This window comes from Aotus nancymaae, unplaced genomic scaffold (genome assembly GCF_030222135.1).
Source record: "Aotus nancymaae isolate 86718 unplaced genomic scaffold, 86718_ANA_hifiasm-v0.15.2.pri h1tg000006l, whole genome shotgun sequence".
Lineage (NCBI taxonomy): Eukaryota > Metazoa > Chordata > Mammalia > Primates > Aotidae > Aotus > Aotus nancymaae.
The window spans coordinates 47,063,136-47,085,099 of NW_026988417.1; the positions used below are offsets into that span (position 1 = coordinate 47,063,136).

Here is a 21,964-nt window from a genome sequence, read left to right on the forward strand (position 1 = left end):
TTCTCCTGCCTCAGTCTCCCCAATAGCTGGGATGACAGGCACGCACCATATGCCTGGCTAATTTTTTGTATTTTTTTTTTTTTAATTGCATTTTAGGTTTTGGGGTACATGTGAATAACATGCAAGGTTGTTGCATAGGTGCACACGTGGCAGTATGATTTGCTGCCTCAATTTTTTGTATTTTTAGTAGAAACGGGTTTTCACCATGTTAGCTAGCCAGGTTGGTCTCAAACTCCTGACTTCAGGTGATCTGTCCACCTTGGCCTCCCAAAGTGCCTGGCCTAATTATTTTTTAAAAAACTGTTCAAGGTAATTACTAATGCCCATATTTACAAATTGGCAAAAGGAGCCTTAAAAACAAACAAGCTATGGAATTTTGAATAAAGGTGCTTTTTATAAAAAGGCAGTAAACCTCATTCAATTTTTCTTTTAATCATAGTTTTAAAAGGCTGTTTCCTAATAATTGTTTTCTTACTAACTATAGAATTTTAAATAAATAACAGGGTTTTAACTAACTTTAAAATTCATGAACCCTTTATCTGACACTGTATGATTTAAAAAAATAAGGTAATTTTATTTCAATCTCTAAAAAAAATTTCTAGATCACCTGTTATTAGCCTGATAGTACTGATGAATGAAAGAAATAAGTTAGAGTTATTAGGAAATAAGAAAATATACATTACAAAGTTAAAAAAAATTTAACATTGACAGTGAAATAAACTGTAGTAAGTCTCATTAATTTGGACTTCGCTATTTCAAAATGTATGTTTTCAATGCAGTAAATATAATCAAATGGATAACAAAATTTAAAATGCCTTACTTTGTCAGTTTTCAGATACTGCAAGTAAGAGGAATCTAATACAAGCTCAACATCTTTTTCGTCTTTAGTCCTCAATAAATTAAGCACTGTTTCATTATGTCCTCAACTTACATATTCATGACTTAAATCTTGTGATAAAGACCCTTCGAGGTAACGCAGACTCAAATACTTTAAATTTAATCCCTTCTTTTATTAGTAAAGAATTTAAATGGTATTTAAAATAATATAACAATATTTTTAAAATGTTCTCTAGTATTTCAACTTCTACTTAGTTGACTTTCTCTAATGCAGGATTCCAAATTAATAAAGTATAATTCTACTTTCAAATTGTACTTTTGAAGTAAATACCTGTGAAATTATAATCTAAGTGTGCAACTTGTTTGACTGTAAGCACCCTGGGCTCATTAAACTCCTTGTTCCTGAGAAGGACAGAAGCAACAGTTCGGATGTTACTGTTGGGTCCCATTACTATTAATAAGTGCAGAAGCAGGCGTTTACAATGTTCATACACCTCAGGGTGGCAGTGGTCAAACCCTAAAAAGGATAGTAGAAAAACATCATCAATAAAGAGAAATAATGAGTATTCTTACTACCAAACTCACATTTTGAAGAAAAGGAGAAATTATATGAAAGATTTCATGGAAGATGACGTATTATATAGTTTTTTATTGCCGTTGTTACATACTTTTACAATAGCCTACTGCCTTATACTACTAGGGAGACTCAAGATAAGGTAAATGTGTTTCATGTCTAAAATTTAGTGATCCCTTAAAAATTATTACTGTTACATAACATAAAAAAAATTTGTGGAAATGAAATTTTTTTTAAAGGTAGGCTTTTTGTGTGCTTAGCATGTTAACGGAAAGTCAGTATGTGATTAACTGAAGGAATAAAGTAATGCACCAACAATAAGGGTGCACATCAGGAAAACTTATAAGGAGATGGCTATCTTGACTTGCTTCAGGAAGCCAATCCTATAAGCATCAAGCGCATTATAGATATGATAGATCCCACGTGTTTGTCACAGAAGGTATGATGGAGTTTCAGGTGTGATAATTTTCAGGTGTAATAATCAGGGTACCCACCAATCCAATTCTTCTGGGAAATACTTAGAATGTATTTCAACTTTTCATTCACTCTGAAAGTTTCCAATCCCAGAGGTAAGTTAATTTGACTCTTGCCAAAGCAATAGAATTTTTCCTTCGTAGAGTATATATGTGTTTGTGTTTGTGTGTGGGCAGGTGAAGCCATAGGACAGGAATAGGGGATAATAGACATTTTTATGGAGGGGTATGGGGGTAACAGACATGTTTGTGGTTAGAAGAGAGGCCAGGAATAGCTCCCCAATAGACCAGAGGAATCATAGTGAAAAGTGTCATGGAAATAACAAACAAATAACAGGAAAGAGAAACATGTAAAAACTTTCTTAACACCATATTGCTTTTAAATTACCATAAAAATATAAAATGAAAGAATTAGAACCAAATATTTATTACCTATAAAAATTGCATGAAGAAGAAGATGGAGGTAGCTTCCCCATTCCACCTTCACACTATGATCAATGATCAGATCAGTCAAAAGGATCACTGCTATGTTACACCTATGACAAATAAGAGTTTCATTAACGTTTTACTAGATCTCAGTAAACCTAGAGAAACTTTGGTACAAAATTACTTGAAGACTTTAATTTCGCATTTCATGGAAAAATACAACTTATCAAGGAAAGAGGAGGAAAAACAAATACAGCTGAAGAAAACGTTAACCATTAAGATAAAGAGATGGAACAGAACATAAGGGCTAAGGGCTCCTTGAACTCAGGAGCCACATTTTCTTCATCTTTCAACCTTGAGACTTAGCACACTGCTTGCCACAGTAGGTGTTCAAATATGTGTTTGGTGCATTAATACATTTTGAAAGAATGCAGTAATTGCTCTGATGTGATTTTGCTAAGTAGAATTCAGTTTAAGTTGATGCAAAATAATAGTGCCTACCATAAGAAAGTCATATTTTTCAGATGTAGTAACTGGGTCCCAGAAAGGTCAAGTAACTATGCCAGACACCCAGAAAAGCAGCAGCAGAATTAGATTTAATAATATTAATTTTGTAAAGTTGTTAGAATTCTGAGTTTTTTAGATTTCTTAGAATCTAAACACATTGATCTGTGTTGCAGTATCCCCATAAAGAAGATTGCTTTTATTCTGTGTTGTCAGATAGCATAAAGAAAGCCGACAGTGTTCAGCAGCAACTTGGCTCATATGAAAAAGGAATGACGCTGTAGTCCACCTGTGAAGAGGTAATCCAGGTGATGACGTTTCAGGCACGTAATCCACCAGTGGTGACCAGCAGCCTCCAGCTGGTGGGAAGGGCAGTGGCTCTCCTTGGTTATGCTCCATCACTTTCAGTCGCCAATTAGAATAAAGTGGCATTGAATCACCTATCAAGATAAAATGATCTCATTTTCTACACCATCTAATTTCTGCCAATATAAGCAAACTCTAGTAAGATCCCGACTATTTATATAGTATTGGAAAGTGATAAAAAAATAATTTCCCACTATTTCAACATATTTTTGCTAGGAAGGTCTAGGCACAAATATTGTAAGCAAACCAGGAAGAGGGAGAGAGAGAAAGAGATCAATTTAGGTTCCACCCTGTATGTCAAAGCAAAACTATATTAGCATTTCATCGTGATTCCATCAGTGATGTCCAAGCCAGGAGATCACATTATCGGTGAAGCTGCCTTGTAACAAAAGGCCTTCTGGTAAGTTATTCAGTTCTAAATATCCTGAGACGGGGCCAACACAGCTCCATCTTGAAAGGAACTCTGTTCTACCACAGCAGGGCTGCGGGGTGCAGTCAAAAATGTCAGGAAATGTGAATTCTGTGTGACGTGGGTAAGTCACTTAACCTCTCTGGACCTCAGTTCCATCATGTGCAAAATGAGGAGATTGGACCAGATCATCTTCAGGGTCCCTTTCCAGTCTGAAAGGCTATGCTTCTGTGATACCCTACCTTAATGTTATAGTGAAACCTGGGTAGATTACTCACTTTGCAATTGCAAGGGAGAACCTTTATAGGAAAATGTGAATTCATGCAGAAGGAGCAATCCTGCTAAAAAGATCAGCCTGTTTCCAGTATTTGTTCTATGATGTTTCCTGAGAACCAGTTCTTATGTTCCTTGTGACTTATCTATAGGAAATCTGTGTTTAAAAAACAAATGTCCCCCACTTATGTTGCTTTTTAAAATCAAGATGTTTCAAATTATGTTGGAACACCACTAGTGGCAGTTAAATACTCTTTTTAAAAACAATTTACTGAAAAAATACATTTATTAACATTAATGTAATTAACAATATACCTCACCCTTATAGTTATATTAAAAACATTTGGAATTTATTACTTTTTTCTTCTTCATAAGATCCTCCAGAGCTGCTACTGTATCGGGATTCTAGTCTGTGATGTTGCCGATTCAAATGACTGTTTAGTCCACTGTAGATGTCCAGGTGCACATAGCTATGGGAATGATCACTGAAGTTAGTCACAGTTCATAGTGCAATAGTATTTATACTTTATGTTTCACTTGCTAGGTTTAAAAAAGGACAATAGTACACAAAATATTAACAAAAGTTTACTATGATATATATTAATTTCCACCTTATAATCCAAAAGCTTAAACTTTTAACAAATGATTTCTACCTAAAATATTCTAGAATATAAAACAGGTGGAATAAATACCATTTATATAGGTCTCAAACTTTAAGCATACAAAAAGTGACCTACCATACACCACCTATTCGTGCATTACAGCATATAACAAAATCTAACAGGCTAGCATCTTTAATGTTTAAACTCTCAATATGGAAAATTTTCAGTATGGAAATAATATTTTTTTTCACTTGAACTTTTAACACAGCAACATCCACATTTCAATGCAGAAAATATCATTTATTCTGATGACAACCAGTATCTGTCAAACTGAAAGGCTAATAAAGAACAGAGAAGTACTTACCTCTCTTCAATATTCTCTTTAATGGGCTTATTATCTGGATTGCCATCTGTGGGAGCTACCATTGTATTGCTACTGGAAGTAGTTCCTGTAATCAAAGACAAAGCAGTACTTGTGAATCTATAAACCCAGAATAACCCCATAAGAACAAAAGATCTCAAATTATTAATAGCAAAACTTCACTAAAATGAGACTGACGTCATTTTTTAAAAAGGAAAGTCCTCATAAGGACCAAAAGGGAAAGGAGACAAGATGAACAAATTTTTGGATGCTAGAATACAAATGAACAAGAAGTAATTAAGTGTTGAGAAGGCTGAATCCAAATGTGGTTGAGGGGTGGAGACCAAGAAGCTTCCATATTTATATTGTTGAACCCCTAAAGGGCTCAGGGATGAGAAGCATCAAGAACCTCTGGAAACAAGGGTTGAAGGTGGTGCTAAAAATAGGAAACCTAACTGACAATCAATCTATTTTATAATTGGTCCCCCAAATCTACTTTCTTGCCTCTTGTAGCTGGGTGGCTATCTTTCCCCACTTCTAGAAGACTTTTCTGATTATAGTAAATCAGAATATTCCTGAACTAGGGCATGCCATGTCCTCCTGAAAGAGGAGGCACCTTACGAAGAACAGGGGCATTAAATGAAAATGCACATGCTAAAATTTGAGACTGCACCCCTAGATCCTTCTTACCCCACTGGGCTTCCAGAAAGTTTGAAGACTGTGTATGTGTGTGTATAAATATAATCCAAAGGGGTGTGTGTGTGTGCGCGCGTGTATGCACTTGTGTGCGCGCATCTATATATATTCACAGACACACCCTCTGAAGGCAAATGACTAGTAGAGTTTTCTCTAGGAATTTGATAAATCTAGGAGAAAAGACCTACAGATGTTGGCATCACTGAAATCATGGTACAACAAAAGACACCATCACCAAGTTCCATATATACTTATAGAACTTATACATTTTTAATATTCTACTCTCTATGAAAAGACAGATCTACAATTGGTAGGCTTTTGAGAAAAGTTTTATCAAGACAAAACAGTAATGTGGAGAAAATGAGGATTTATGCTGGGAGAAGAAAACTTTGTAAGTATCAGATATGGAACAACAGTCCAACCATGAGACATAAATAGGATGCTACTTTAAAAAGTTAAATGAAACTTTGGAATTAAAAACATTCTAGTAGATATGAAAAATTCAATAGAAGCATTATTAGACATCTCCTAGAAAATAAAACAAATGGACTAAGAGATGATAAAAATAAATTATAAAGACATAATTTAAAATATTTCTAGTTATACAATGTTGTTATTAGCATGCTGAAAACACTTAAACTGAGTAACAGTTTCATAGAAATTTCATCTACAATAGCCATTTTACTATTTTGAATTTCATTGGAGGTTCTTCTATTAGGGATATAGTTTCTTCAACTCAAAATATTACAATAATTTTAATATATGTACATACAGATAAGTGTATATACACACACACACATTTGATTGGATATGATATATAATATATACCCAAATAACTATAATGTGAAATTACACAAATAATTTCAACTTATAAGCATATAAGCCAGGCTCACACCCATAATCCCAGTACTTTGGGAGGCCGAGGCGGGTGGATCACGAGGTCAAGAGATCAGACCATCCTGGTCAAAATGGTGAAACTCTGTCTCTACTAAAAATACAAAAATTATCTGGGTGTGGTGGTGTGTGCCTGTAGTCCCAGTTACTCGGGAGGCTGAGGCAGAAGAATCACTTAAACCTGGGAAGTGGAGGTTGTAGTAAGCTGAGATTGCACCACTGCACTCTAGCCTGGTGACAGGGCAAGACTCTGTCTCAAAAAAAAAAAAAAAAAAAAGCATGTGCTATGTAGGGAATAAATAAATTTATATTCCATCTCTGAATAAGTGTGTAATATTACTTTTATGTATATTAATAATACTTACATTGTCGAATTGCTTTACTCATGAGGATTTACAAAGTCTCATCAAATTAATCACCATACATGATTCACATTTGATTTTTTCTTAACCATAATATTTAAACATACAACAAACTATTGTTGAAATTAATAATTATGTAAATCTTCTCTTTCCATACAAGGAAGATTTTTTTCTTTTAATAAATTGTATTGTATATATCTGAGATTCATAACATGATGCTATGGGACACTGAGACCCTAAAATGGTGACCATAGAGTGAAGCAGATAAAAATGTCTATCATCTCACAAAGCAATCAGTTTTAACAAATTTCTCACCTGAGGTGACAGAAGGGATTTTATAGCTGGAAGTGATGCGATAATACGGGGGATTATCCATGTGAGTGACCCCTGAACTGACAGGATCAGTCAGCTGAAGCTCACTCACCAGCTCTTCTAGTAACTGCATTGTTTTATCTCTACCTAAATATACAATGACCTTCTTCACCTGTCACAAAAGAAATTGTTCAGAAAAGAAAAAGCAAAGTTTTTATCTCATTCATTTCTCTTGAGACAAATTTTATCAGAGTAAGTTCAACTTTAAATGGTAGATGAATAAACACAATCTAAATCAAAATTGGCGCTGATCAACAAGAAAACATGAATCAGCTTTATCAACACGGTCCTCCCTCTAACTCGCGATGTTAGGTCTAATTAGCATGAAATGAACATGTTCAGTGGTTTCTACTTTATGCACTTTCTTTGCTTTTTTGCTTTTCTGTAAAAAATTTTTTAATGGAAATACTTCCAGTTAATAACACCTTAAGATTTTCCTCTGATTTTTAGTTAGCTAGCCTCCAAACTCAGGGTTTATCTTTTGTTCTGCCTTCCCCATTCCCTACAGTCAACCAGAGTAGTCATTAAGAGCAAGAAACCAGAACTAAACTAGAACTCAAACTATACATTGTCTGGTTTGGAATGTGGATATACCACTTACTAATTCTATCATTTGGAAAGTTACTCTTAGTTTTCTCATCTGCAAAATAGGGGCAGTAATAGCACCTACTTCATACAGCTGTTAGGAAGATTAAATGAGATAAGGTTTATAATGCACTTTAAAAATGGCTAGTAACATAGTATGAGTTAAGTAAGTAGAAAAACATTTCAGTAGTATATATTATACATATGTTTTAGTAATGAATATTACTGAAATAACTTCGTAACTGATCAGCATATCTCCTTTTCTCCCTGCGTTAATCCTTACTACTCAAAATGTGGTCGCAGCAAGACAGGCATCGTCATCTGGAGTTTGCTAGAAATAGAGAATCTCAGGCCCACCCCCACCTCCAGAATCAGAATGATTCATATTCTTACAGACGTATGAAAAGCCCTCCTTTAGATGACCCCTGGATGACTCTTAAAACATGATTTATTATGTCACAACAAAATTCTTTTTTTTTCTTTTTTAAGATGGAGTCTTGTTCTGTCGCCCAGGCTGGAGTGCAGTGGCAGCATCGTGGCTCACTGCTACATCTGCCTCCCAGGTTCAAGCAATTCTCCCTGCCGTAGCCTCGAGAGTAGCTGCAATTACAGGTGCCTGCTGTCACGCCCAGCTAATTTTTGTAGTTTTAGTAGAGACGTGGTTTCGCCATGTTGGCCAGGCTGGTCTTGAACTCCTGACCTCAGGTGATCCACGAGCCTTGGTCTTCCTAAGTGCTGGGATTACAGGCATGAGCCACTGTGCCTGGCCAAAACTCTTACAATGATTACCCAGTGATAATCATTGATTACACTGATTACACTTTGATTACATTGATTGATTACATTATTACACTTACAATGATTACCTTCCATGCATGGCTCTTGACTCCATCCAATAGGCCCTACTTGCTAGTTCTCACTGCTCTCAGGTTCCGCCTCCTCTGAGCACACTGTGTGCATTCCTGCCTCTGTGGCTTCCTTCTGCCTCACTACGGATCACTCCCAACCCTAATCCTATCAAGTCTTCAAGCCCCATTCCCCACCTTAACTCTACTCCATGAAGCTTTTACTGACTTCACAACCAGATCTGGGTTGGAATTCTAGATCTATTAAGTGACGGAGTGAGCCCTTGAGGAAATTACTGTTCTCTCTGCCTTATTTTCTCATCTGTAAAACTGCAGTGATCTCACCGAACTCACAGATTTATTCTGAGAATTAAATAATGTGGATGAAGTGCTTTTACCATGCCTATAATAAGCACCTATAATAAGTACTTAAAACAGAACCAATAAATTATTATTGACATTAAAAATGGCTCCTTTTAAATTCCTGGAAAATGGCTATTCTCCAAATTTCCATTTGGCTTTTTCTAGTTCTGGCTCTAACTCCCCCATTCATTCATCCAATTAATGGGTATCTTCTATGTACCAGGCACTACTAAATGGGGATTTAGCGGTTAATCAAATAGACAAAAACTACCACTCTTAAGCAGCTTACAATCTACTGGTTGAAGCAAAACTAATGAGGTAAATAGGTAAAATATATCATGTGTTTGGTGATGATTAAATGCCAGAAAGATCAATGAAGCAGGGAAAGGAAATGGAGTATGTGTGCGGAGGTGGGGCATTTGCAGTTTTAGACAGGATGGGCAGCAGAAGTCCCAGTAAGCACTGACACCTGAAGGAGGACCTGAAAGAGGCAGGGAGTGAGTAATGTGGGTAACTGAGGAAAGAGCAGGCAAGTGAGTACCAGGGCCTGGAGGAGGGAATGCCTGGTCAGAGAGCCGGGAGCAAAGGGGGCCAGTGCAGCTGAGGGTTGGAGCAGCCCAGAGAATACAGGAGACACAGTCAGAGAGGTGATGTGGGGTAACGTTGTTTTGTACTATACACCAACAGTTCTCTAGGCACTTCTCAAAGGTGCTACGCCTGTGGTACACCTTGGCAATGATGCTTTCAGTGACCAAGCGAACTCAGGGAATGCTAGGTAAAGCAAAGCTATTAAGTGGTTTGGTTAAAATAGAATCTGTAGGAGGTTTCACTTACTTATTTTTAATTTATTTTATTATTATTATTATTTTTGAGACAGAGTCTCACTCTGTTGCCCAGGCTGGAGTGCAGTGGCGTGATCTTGGCTCACTGCGACCTCTGCCTCCTGGGCTCAAGCAATTCTCCTGCCTTAGCCTCCTGAGTAGCTGGGATTACAGGCGTGCAGCAACACACCTGGCTAATTTTTGCATTTTTAGTACAGATGGGGTTTCACTATGTTGGCCAGGCTGGTCTCAGATTCCTGACCTCAAGTGATCCACCCACCTCAGCCTTCCAAAGTGCTGAGGTTATAGGTATGAGTCACTGTGCCCAGCCTGTAAGAACTTTTAGATAACCTTCTGTAGGAGTAGTCTTCCTTGGACCACACTTCCGAGGGATGCTGCCACAGGATGGATATCTATATCAGTATCTACAAGACATGCGTGCATGTATGTATATTCTATTTAACCCTCTCGTTTGATAGTTTCGTATCAAACGACTCTTGACTTGGGCCGATTTGGATGTTGCTTTCTCTCCTGGAAGGCAAAGATGTTATCTTCTTAATTTTATATCTCTTACCACGCTTTCCCTTGCTTCCAGTAGCCTGGAGGACAATCCTACAGGCACTCAGCTCTCACCCACCATCCTGTTCTTGTATCTAAATGCCAGCTCTGCCTAGGAGAAACTAGAAACATCCCCAATGTGTGGTTTCAGCTTCAATATCACTTTCTCTCGAGTGTCATCTTGAATCCTTCTAGACAGCTGTGGTTCCTAGGCTTTTTACTCTCAGAACTGTGCAATTTTCCTCTATCACACTGTACTGTATTAACTTACTGATTTATTCATCAAATAAATTAGATGTAGGTTCAACGAATAAATTCTGTATTACCCATCAGATTGTAATGCCCAGAGAAGCAGCTGGCCTGTCATAATGATGGATAACATTTGCTGACTGAATCAATGAATAAATCCATGTGCTACTTCCTGACTGTCTTCATCTGGCCGTTGCCTTACCTCTCCCGGGCAACTGCTGCCCATGCTCTGACATTATAAGATACTGGTAAATATATATATGTATTTTAAAGTTAAACAAACTTGAATACATACGTAAGGCAAGAGGCTTGGTTCACTATTCACCCCACAAATGCTGATCAGAAAGTGCAAAATGATTTTCAGGTTTTTTGGCCAGCCATCTGCAAGTGTGGTCCACACGTTCTCCACCTCTGACCAGGCCAGTTCATCTCCATACTAGATGCAATACGCATAAAAGATACTTTAGTCATGACTGCCTACTATAAAAACCAAACTTGTCATACCATGAAACATTAAGAAATAATGTTTTGTATAGATAGCTTTAATCATTTTCACACTTTACAAAAACAATCATTTCTTTCAACAAATCTAAACATAAACATCATTAATCATACATGGTTTTAGTTAAAAAACTCATATCTAATAAGTTTTTTTTAAAAGAAAAATTTATAATGCATTTTTGTTTGGTTATCACACGATTACAGAACATCTTCATCTGTTTCTAACCACATCTACTAACTCAATAATTCTGTGCAGCAATTATAAGTACAAAACTCATTTTACCTTTGCTGTCATATACATCAGATTGTTCAAAACCATTGCAGTGGCTTGTGGAGATCCCCATCCTTCTCCCCGTAACCAGCGCCTGCTAGTCACCATAAGTTCTCGGTCTTTTAAGGAATCATCTTCATCTTCATCATGTCGCCTTGCTGTGGGCAGAGGTTTTAAGTCCACCAGCTCAATGTTGTTCATCCATGGTAGCAGGTAGTGCAGCATTACCTGGCGCCCAGCAGGGTGAGCTGTCTGGATTCTCTGGCTTATCTCTGAAAGTGAAAACAAGTCAAAGAAGAGAACTGATGTAATTTCGGCTTCCTCTGATCCATAATTAATTTCAACAGATTTCAGAAGCCAGATTTTATTCATTTTACTCATTACACTTAACAAGTATGAGTACTGTTTTTCCTTTTAGCAAATTTCACCTCAATGGCATCATACAGTTAACAACTAACATAAATCACATACATTTTATACAAAATACTTTTGGCAGCTAAAATAAATGTTTGTGCACTGTTGTTGGCATTGTAAAATGGTACATACTTTATGGAAAACAGTATGGTGATTCCTCAGAAAATTAAAAATAGAACTATCATATGATCATGCAATCCCACTCCTAAGTATACATTCAAAAGAACTGAAAGCAGAAATTCAAACAAATACTTGTACATCCATGTTTGTAGCAGCACAATTCACAAGAGCGAAGAGGTAAGTGGAAGCAACCGAAACGTCCATTGACAGATGAATGAATAAACCAAATGCATATACATATAATAGAATATTATGCACCCTTAAAAAGGGAAAAAAAGGAAAAAAATCCTGTCATATGCCAAAACATGGCTAAAGCTTGAAGACATGCTACCTGAAATAAGCCAGTTACAAACAAAAATACTGTATGATTCCACATATGTGGAGTACCTAAAGTAGTCAAATCCAGAGAAACACAAAGTAGAATTGTGATTACCAGGGCTTGGGGGCAGAGAGAAAAGGAGGATTGTTGTTTAGTGGGTATAGACTTCCAGTTCTGCAGGATGAAAAGGTTCTAGAGGTCTGTTTCACAACAATGTGTATTCTGGAACTGAAAAATGATTAAGATTAAGCGTGGTGGTTCACACTTGTAATCCCAGCACTTTGGGAGACTGAGGTGGGTGGATCCTGAGGGTCAGGAGTTTGAGACCCACCTGACCAACATGGTGAAACCCGTCTTTACTAAAAATACAAAAATTAGCCGGGTATGGTGGCACGTGCCTGTAATCCCAGCTACTCAGGAGGTTGAGGCAGGAGAATCGCTTGAACCCAGGAGGTGGAGGTTGCAGATGAAGCACCACTGTACTCCAGCCTGGGTGACAGAGCAAGACTCTGTCTCAAAAAAAAAAAAAAAAAAAAAAAAGATTAAGATGGCAAATTTTATGGGTTTTTTTATCACAATGAATAAAAATGTAATCAAAAGATAAAAGAACATCTTTATACACAGATTAATTTTAAATTGACCCATTAAGAACCTCACAAATTTTGGTTCTATATAGAGGAGATGCCTATGATGTTCCTGTTATGTTTACAATCATCGACTTTAATGCTTATGACAAACCTGTGAGGTGGGTGGAGTCAGAGTAATTTGCTGAACAATTACCAAATGGCAAAGATTCAAACACAAGGTCAATTCCAAAGCCCATGAGCCTTTTATATATTGTTTAATTTCCATAAATCATTAAAAGTAAAAATCTTCTTTCTCTTCTGCCCCTCTCTTTCCCTGCTAGACCCTGTACTTATTAGGAAAGTGATTTATAACCTGGCTCTGGAATTGCACAACCCTGGGTTTGAATCCCACAGATCTATCACATATAGACAGCCTGACCTAGGGCTAACCTGTCAACCTCCAATCCTTGATTTCTTATTCTGTAAAAAGAAAGTAACAAAACTAGTTGCCTCATGAAGTTATTGTGCAAATCCGATAGAATGCCAATGAAGTGCTCAGTCCTGGTAGGCGGTTATACTCAACTTTAACCTTTTACAAAGATCCTATTGAGACATCAATTTATTACCTCTGGTATAAAGTAAAAGACATGGAGTTCAGAAGCTGAATGAAGAGATCCTGACTAGGGAAGGAAGAGTCTGTGTCTGTGGAAGTAGGGGTCATGGTGGTGGCTTCATCTCCTGGAGGGAGATGAGATTGTAGGAGGTGGGGGCTCAAGATGATACCCCAGGAACACCAATACTTAAGATACGGGGCTGGGTACGATGGCTCACACCTGTAATCCTAGGATTTTGAGAGGCTGAGGTGGCCAGACTGGGTAACACAGCCAGATGCCCTCCCTACCAAAAAAAAAAAAAAAAGCCAGCTATGGTGGCACACACCTATAGTCCAGGTAGTAGAAAGGTTAAGGGAGGAGGATGGCTTGTGGGGGGTGGGGGAGAGAGAGAGAGACTCTGTCTCAAAAAAAAAAAAAAAAGAAAATCTACCCAAAGAGATAGAACAGGAATACTCAATGGTGGAAGAAAACGCAGGAAATACTAAGTTTTTGGAAACCAAGCGAGGTCAAAAGTTAAAGAAATATAAGATGGCTAATACCAATTGCTGTGGAAAGTAGCAAACAGACTGAAGACTATTAGCCAGTGACTAGACTCCGCAGTCAGAAGGCACTCAGTGAGGCTACAGAAAGGAAATGGACACTAGTGGAGTGTGAAGGCCATCTGGGGGGATCTAAGGCACGCATGAGGACTGAGAATATGGCAAGGCATGGGGTGGGAAAAGGTCAGGAGCAGGGGTGAAGGAGGGAAAGGATGTGAGGAGCAGAATGGGAAGGGCCACCGAGCTGACAGCATTTAAAGACCACTGCATTGAATCTGGAGAAAGTCATGGCCCTCAAATTTTAAAGTAGCAAAGTTTATGTTGATATCTGTAGCTGTGCAGTAAAATCCTGAATGAATATTGTGTTTGTCTTGCCTTGGAAACAGTGAAAGTGAAAACATAGGTTAGCTATGGAATTTGTCAAGTTGACAGGTTATGTTTTGGTTTAGAATGAACTGTCTTAAGCAAAGCAGTTAAAATTAGCTGATGCTAAGGACAAGAGTGTCTGAAGATAGAACTGAAGGAAGGACAAGGTGGTGGAGGTGTAGGCACAGTCGACACCTGTACCAGCAGACATCCTAGGCAATGACATGACATTCTAAACAGTTACATGATCTCTGAGACCCAGCTAGACTCTCTGCAAAAATCCGTGTTCACGGTGGCCGCTATTTTGTGTTGATGACTACCCATATCCATCTTGGAAGGGCTGTCAGGGATGTGGGGGTTGGGAAAAAGGAAGGGGCATAACTGCTGCCAACTACCAGGGGAAACCAAACAGGTCAACTGCTTTTATGAACTAAATGTTAGGAGAATTTAAGTCGTTGTTGCTTTTTTCTCCCACTCAGGTCAATTAGGGATAGGAAAGAAATTATTTCTACTGCTAAAATAGGTGCTGTGGAAAGATTCCAAGCAGGCTAAGGCCACTATCTCTTGAGACCAAATGAAAGAAAGGACCCAAGCAGAACTCTGCAATCTCCCAGATCCAAGTGTTGCTGCACGTCCAGTAGTTAGAGTGGAACAAGATCTTGAGGTAGGCGACAAGCAAGATGTGGGAGACTAGAAAGAGTTTTTGCTCAAGGTACTGTCCCACCTGCTCTTATGATTAGGGGTTTCACTCACAGAAAACTACCTCTATCTTTATCCTTGCCTATTTTTATTATTAAAGTTATGCCAATACACAAGATAAAATGTATTTAATAAGTTCTATGTTTACTAAGAAATACTTTTAAGTCACACATGAAAAGTCCTCCCTCTTGTACTTTTTTCTTGCTTTTCTTATTTTTTTGGATGGAGTAGGGAGTGAAGGGAAGGTCAGATATAAAAGCCTATAAGGACGCCATTGATAGAAAAACCTAAATATTGTGACAGATCAGAATTAAGAGTTCTTATTGAAGAAAAAAATATTTCCTATGTAAAGACATGTCTGGTTTTGATTTAACCTATAATTTAATAAATTATAATTTTCTAAAAATTGTTTTTGAAGAAATGATTGACAAAGAGAAACTAGTAATCAGTTCATTGATCATACCTGAGAATATGGCGAGGGTTAGCTCAGGATACGCCCTTGCTAGTTCCTCAGACAACTGATAATATGAAACAGAATACAGGTGTGGTAGAGGAGACAGCTGGCTGAGTACTCCATCTGTTCTCTGAACCTCCAATTTGTGAGCATAGCGAAACATCTTCGGTTCCAGAATCTACAGGAATGTAATTCCATCAACTTAGGTTAAGATTTTATAGGTCCTCGAAAGTTTAACCAAAATTTTATATTTTTTTAAAGAACTCTTCTCCCAAGGCTGAATGCAGTGGTTTACACCTGTAATTTCAATACTTTGTGGGGCAGAGGTGGAAGGATCACTTGAGGCCAGGAGTTTGAGACCAGCCTGCCAACATAGCAGAACCTCATCTCTACAAAAATTTTAAAAATTAGCCAGGTGTGGTGGTGTATGCCTGTGGTCCCAGCTACTCGGGAGGCTGAGGTTGGAGGATCGCTGAGCTCAGGAGGTAGAGGCTGCAGTGAACCGTGACTGTGCTACTGCACTCTAGCCTGGGCGACAGAATGAGACCCTATCTCAAAAACAAAAGGAAGCAAAACAAACAAAAACCCTTTCTCACTAAAACAATTTACTTTCCTCATATTTAATGCCAATGATCCAGATCAGTAACATAGTCTGAAAATAACTCCAGCAACGTAATACACAATTACCTGAAAAAGATTTACCACTTTTCCCACTCAAAAATATGGTAGTACAATATAAGTGAAAAAAACAATCAAACCCTTTAAGCAGATCCTTTTGACATTACACTATTTAAAGAACTATACTGCTGAACTTTCCTCTTAATTAACCAAGGAATTAGGGTATAATTCCTAAGATGGACCTACTGGCATCAGAACTACTTCACAGCCTTTGGAAAAAGCATCTACCTGAATCCTGTTCTTCTTAGCCCTTGGTTAAGAGGAAAGAATCTTGCCCTATTATGCATTAGTTAAATACCACATATTAATAATAGATCTGTGTTTGGTAAGTTAACTTTCTAAGTTATTTATCCTCAATCCAACAAAGAAAAGTTACATGAGAATATGACAAAAAGTGCTAATTGTTTTTCACATGGCTCTCCAAACAAATTCTGACACACATTGTTCTCATCTGCTGAACAGAAATACTTACATGGACACATATTTACAAGTACCTTTATGTACATACACACACATTATTATACATAATCCTTCTATAAAACACTTAGGAATAGTTTGCATTATTTATAAATTTAAATATCTATATTATCTTTGTCTTATATTTCTAATAATAAGACTTGATACCATAATTATTATAAATAAAGCTAAATACTGTTTTAATGGCAAGACTAAATTATTGAGCTTCATTAAATTCTGAGTAAAAAATATTTAAATTAACATGTTTACAAACCTGTAAAAGTTGCATAGCAACTTCATAGATACTTCTAGAAGAATCAGCTGCTTTAAACAGTATCAGATTTAGAAGCATCACTGTGTCACACTGATAATCCCTAGGAATAAATTTTACATATTAGGTAAATAACAATGTCTAAAGGCTTTTGTACCATTTAATAAATATGATATGCAAAGGGCAAGGCTTATAGCACATGTCTTCTAAGCCTATGAGTGGACTTGGATTTTTTCAAGGCAATCGGTACAATAACAGATGCATGGTGATCATTATCATTATTTTGGTTAAATTCCATTAGAACACAGGTGTTCAACCTTTTGGCTTCCCTGGGCCACACTGGAAGAAGAAAAACTGTCTTGTGCTACACATAAAATACACTAAAAACAGCTGATGAGCTAAAAAATAATAATAATAATAAGGTCCATGCATAAGTTTTGTAATATCCACAACCACAGATAAGCAAAAAAGTCCTCACATTCAAAAGGTTGGACACAGCTGCATGAGAGTTTAAGAAAAGAAAATACAGTCAACCTTCTGGGGATCAAAAATATGTGGGAAAGGCCAGGTACAGCAGCTCATGCCTGTAATCCTAGCACTTTGGGAAGCCAAGGTGAGAGGCCAGGAGTTTGAGACCATCCTGGGCAACATACATAGTGAGACCCTATCTCTACAAAGAATTTAAAAATTAGCCGGGCATGGTAGTGGGAGCCTACAGTCCTGGCTACTCAGGAGGTTGAGGTGGGAGGACTGCCTGAGCCTGGGAGTTTGAGGTTACAGTGAACTACGATCATGCCACTGCACCTAGCCTGGGCGACAGAGCGACACCATGTCTTAAAAAAAAAAAAAAAAAGTATATGGGAGGATTTGCATAAATACAAATACTACAGCATTTTCTATAGACGACTTGAGCATCCATGGATTTTGGGATCTGAGAGGGGTCCTAGAACCAATCCCACAGAGATACTGAAGGACAACTATACTGATGTCTTCATATTTTTGAATTCAAAAGAAAAACTTTTCTTTAAGAAACAAAGGAAAAAAACCCTAAGATACAGAGGTCTGAATCTAATGTACCTGTTCTGGAAAACATTAGCGATGGCTTTAAAGCAGCCGGCCGCCACCCTCCTGGAGCCAGTGTAGCAGCGGTCCACAGCCCAGTACATCAGGTTGCTCTGATCAGGGTTCAGCTCCAGCAACAACGTAACTGCTTCACAGCCCAGCTGGTGAACCTAGGTAAAGGTTGCAAAATTGCCCAAGAGACAACATTATACATTTTTTTGTCAATTTCCCTACAGTTCTTACTAAAGTAATATAGAGCATATATTTACTACATTTAATAGAGAAATTCCATCTCCTTTTGTTCACCTCCCTCTCAGTTTGTGCAGCCAGCAGAAAAAAAACACACGAATGAATTGTATTTGGCCTCTTGCTTTTTACACAAGCCTCTCTAATATAATTCTGACTTCTAACAGAGCCCTGAAGGCAGTTAATGAATATGAATAGTGATTAAGTGCTTTCAGAAAAATGAGTCATTAACCTCTCCAATTATTTGTATCAAGCTTTATTCTTGTTTTTGAGGACCCAACAGAAAAATTGTTCTGAGGGGAAATAATATAAGCCCTATTTTAAATTGTGAAGTCTGTGTATGTACAATATGAGCGTAAAGAAGGCAAAGAGTGTGGAGGGCAAGGAGGAATGATTAATTGGAAAGTGGTTAAAAAAGTAAAATGAAACACAGCAAATAGCAGATTTCTTCCATGCAGCTCAATATATTCTATATTAATATCTTATATATTGACTTAGAACCCTGTTGAGAGACACATATTCCTGTGTTAATCCTATAATTATTAAAGAGAAATTAAAATTATTCAAATTAACAATACATAAGAATTAGAACATTTTTACATTATGGGATTCTATTTAACTTTACATAATATGCTTTTTGCATATAATCCTAACCTATCTTATTTAAAAAAAGACTTGTTTTTAGTGCAATATACATTTACTGCAAATAATACAATGACAATTTATTATGAACCCTTAAGGAAATTGACATAATTACCTTTTTGTCCAGAGAATCCAAAATGTTATCCAGCCATTTGTACAAATAGCCATCTGATGAAAGTCCTACATTATCTGCAACAGGGCCACAACATAGTACAGCAGACATAGCCTTCAAATAATAATATTAAAATTACATTTAACAAGTTTAAGAAGTTAAATATTAGTTGTTTAATGAGAAGAGGCAAAATACTTATCTAGTCACAATACTTTTATTTTTTTCTTTACAAATTATTTTTTAAAACTGAGAAATTTATTATGGGTAAGTAAATACGACACCAAATTAGACATGGAGTTTGAACAGTACTGGAAGGGAAGATAAAAAGATCAAGCAAAAGTACTTCAGTAAGGAAAAAAAAGGCACTTCTTTCAAGTAATCCTTAGTTCTTTAAGATAATGGTGATCAAATTTGAGTAGATTCTGGAACTCTTTTTCATTGTATTTTATGTACTTAAATAAAACTTACGGTATAAATTTTGAATATGGCAGAAAAACGTATATTCTAATACTCTTTGATACTTTGAAGAAATTCTTATCTTCTTTATGATACTAGTGACTGAACATAAAAATATTTAACTCTGCTCCTAAGAAAAAGAAATCAGGTTTCTAAGTAAATACCTTTAATGCACAGTATTGATGTCTATTAATTTGCATATTTCTATCACTGTATCTGTCCAAGGGCGTAAACATGATGCTGAAAGGACCTGCCCAGTGACTGAACAGCATAAACAGACTGTGACGAAGGCTCTGTTGAGGAAAAATACTTCTTCTCTGGTGCACTGCAAGTCAAAAAAAAGACAGAAAACGTTTATTTCCATTTCTTTTTGCTTTAACTTTTATGCTAATGTGTTATTGAATGTATAATACTGTAAAAAAGAAAGCAAAAGTTTTCATTTCAAACTACCAAAACCTCTACCATAGCAGGGATCATTTATGTATGTATGTGTGTGTGTGTGTGTATTTATATATATATATGCAAATCACAGAAACAGAGTTGCAGTCTGTGTCACCCTGTTGCAGCATTACATGACATAGAGCTTCTCCACAAGCAGAAATTCCATGGCAGGCTCAATGGCACATGGAGGCTGGCATAAAGGTGGGGCCACGAGCCCATTTTTCCCTGGGCTATCACTGGCTATATGGCAAGACTGGCCAAGATTTTAACACAGACACACCTCTGTATCTTGGTTCATTGGTAAAGTAAGGGCTTTGACTGAGATACGTGTTTTTAAACTTTGTGTTTTTTTTTTTTTTTCCAGCAGGAAAGCCTTTTTCTGCTAAAAGAGGCTTACAAGTAATCTCAATATATGAAATAGGTAAAAGGAGGGTTGAGACCTGGTGTCCAAACACATTCTGCTGCCTTCTGCTGATGGGACCAGAGAACCTCAGGGCTTTCAGAAATAGCAAAGTTTGAAAACCACTGGTTTCAATGATCTCCAAGGACTTTCTTCACTTATTTTGAAATTCTACTATATAATTTCTCTCTATCTATCCTTCTTGAAGTAACACAGCAGTATCACAATAAACCAATGTGGAAGTTGTAAAAAAGTGTTTGGTAACAGACTAAATCATATCTTTACATTAGTGAGCTTCAGATCAGAAATTTTTGAAAAAATATGCTTTTTCTTTAATAGTGTCATTTTTTCCCCAAAGATAAAAACAAGGCTCCTACACTTGAAATTGACATATGTAATTAGTGCTTGATGACCCTGTTACAAAATACAACCCATGTTCTTTAGACATCAACCATCTGTACATACTAATCAAAGTAACAATGTGACTTTAATTTTTCAGGGATAAAAAGAAACATTTGTATTTATACTATAAGCCAAAGGCTAGAGTCACATTACTTCTTATGTTTATAAAGAATTTAACTTTTTTTTTTTTTTTTAAAGAGAGAGTTTTGCTCTGTCGCCAGGCGCCAGGCTAGAGTGCAGTGGCGCAATCTCAGCTCACTGCAACCTCCGCTTCCCAGGTTCAAGCAATTCTCCTGCCTCAGCCTCCTGAGTAGCTGGGACTACAGGCTTGCGCCACCACACCCAGCTAATTTTTGTATTTTTTAGTAGAGACAGGGTTTCACCATGTTGGCCAGGATGGTCTCAATCTCTTGACCTCATGATTCGCCCGCCTCGGCCTCCCAAAGTGCTGGGATTACAGGCATGAGTCACCACACCTGGCCAAGAATTTAACTTTTAAAAATGTAATTGTGTATATTAATCTTCCTAGTAGCTAAACCAGTGCCTGTCAATATAGAATCTACTCAATAATTGGAACATATCTGGTAAATCAATAACATCATATTCTTGTTACATTTTGTATATATGACCTATACTCTTTTCCCATTATTCAAAAGTATCTTCTTAATTTTATTCTCAATTATCATTTGAAACACTACACTCTGCTTACTGCATTAAAATAAGCTTGTCTAAAATGCTTATTCTATTGATTTCTCCAGGTTCTTGTGTCAGTATCCTCATTATTGTTGAAATTCTATGCTGGGTTGCTTTTTTATTTGTAATAATTGACAATAATTCAAAAGGAAAACAAACTCCAGCCATCCATGTTATGCTGACATATTTTTCCAGTATGCTCACAAGTTACTTTATCAACTTAGATTATTAAACCTCAAGGAAGGAAATAATACGACGATTCCTTAATACTCAGTAATGCTTTAAGAAACTGAAAATAATACCTGGAACATTCTGAATAATATTCGCCACTAAGGCACTAAAATGGCATCGTATATCCTTCAGTGTGTCAGAGTCTTTTTCATTTTCTGCTTCCAGGAGTTGTCTAGTTAAATCTACATACTCCAATAATGTGTTGTTGAGAAAATGTGTTTCATTATCAAGGCCACCACTTGCACTGAAAATATTGAAGAAAACAAATGATAAAGAAAATGGGACTTTAAATTATAATTTTAGTAAAAAATTTTTAATACTCAAAATCAGAATAATACACGTTAATTTTGCATTGTCATGGTAGCATGCAACTTAATATATGAAAATTATGCTTACTTTAATATGAAAATAGATGGTGCTTCTTAATCTAGGAACTGCTAT

General features: G+C 36.8%; 1 protein-coding gene across 8 annotated transcripts in view; it reads right to left on the bottom strand.

Moving 5' to 3' along the window:
• FRYL (FRY like transcription coactivator) overlaps positions 1-21,964 on the bottom strand; it is a 272,384-nt gene that overhangs the window by 48,904 nt on the left and 201,516 nt on the right. For all 8 annotated transcript variants that reach the window (XM_012441093.3, XM_064366949.1, XM_012441090.2 and 5 more), the window contains 14 exons: positions 21,595-21,767; positions 19,521-19,681; positions 18,904-19,014; positions 17,916-18,070; positions 16,842-16,941; positions 15,443-15,611; positions 11,355-11,614; positions 10,866-11,006; positions 7,093-7,261; positions 4,829-4,913; positions 4,220-4,332; positions 3,104-3,254; positions 2,317-2,420; positions 1,169-1,354 (listed from right to left, as the gene is read on the bottom strand). In XM_012441093.3, the coding sequence (XP_012296516.2) occupies positions 1,169-1,354; positions 2,317-2,420; positions 3,104-3,254; positions 4,220-4,332; positions 4,829-4,913; positions 7,093-7,261; positions 10,866-11,006; positions 11,355-11,614; positions 15,443-15,611; positions 16,842-16,941; positions 17,916-18,070; positions 18,904-19,014; positions 19,521-19,681; positions 21,595-21,767 (2,078 nt within the window). The remainder of the gene's footprint in view (positions 1-1,168; positions 1,355-2,316; positions 2,421-3,103; positions 3,255-4,219; positions 4,333-4,828; positions 4,914-7,092; positions 7,262-10,865; positions 11,007-11,354; positions 11,615-15,442; positions 15,612-16,841; positions 16,942-17,915; positions 18,071-18,903; positions 19,015-19,520; positions 19,682-21,594; positions 21,768-21,964) is intronic.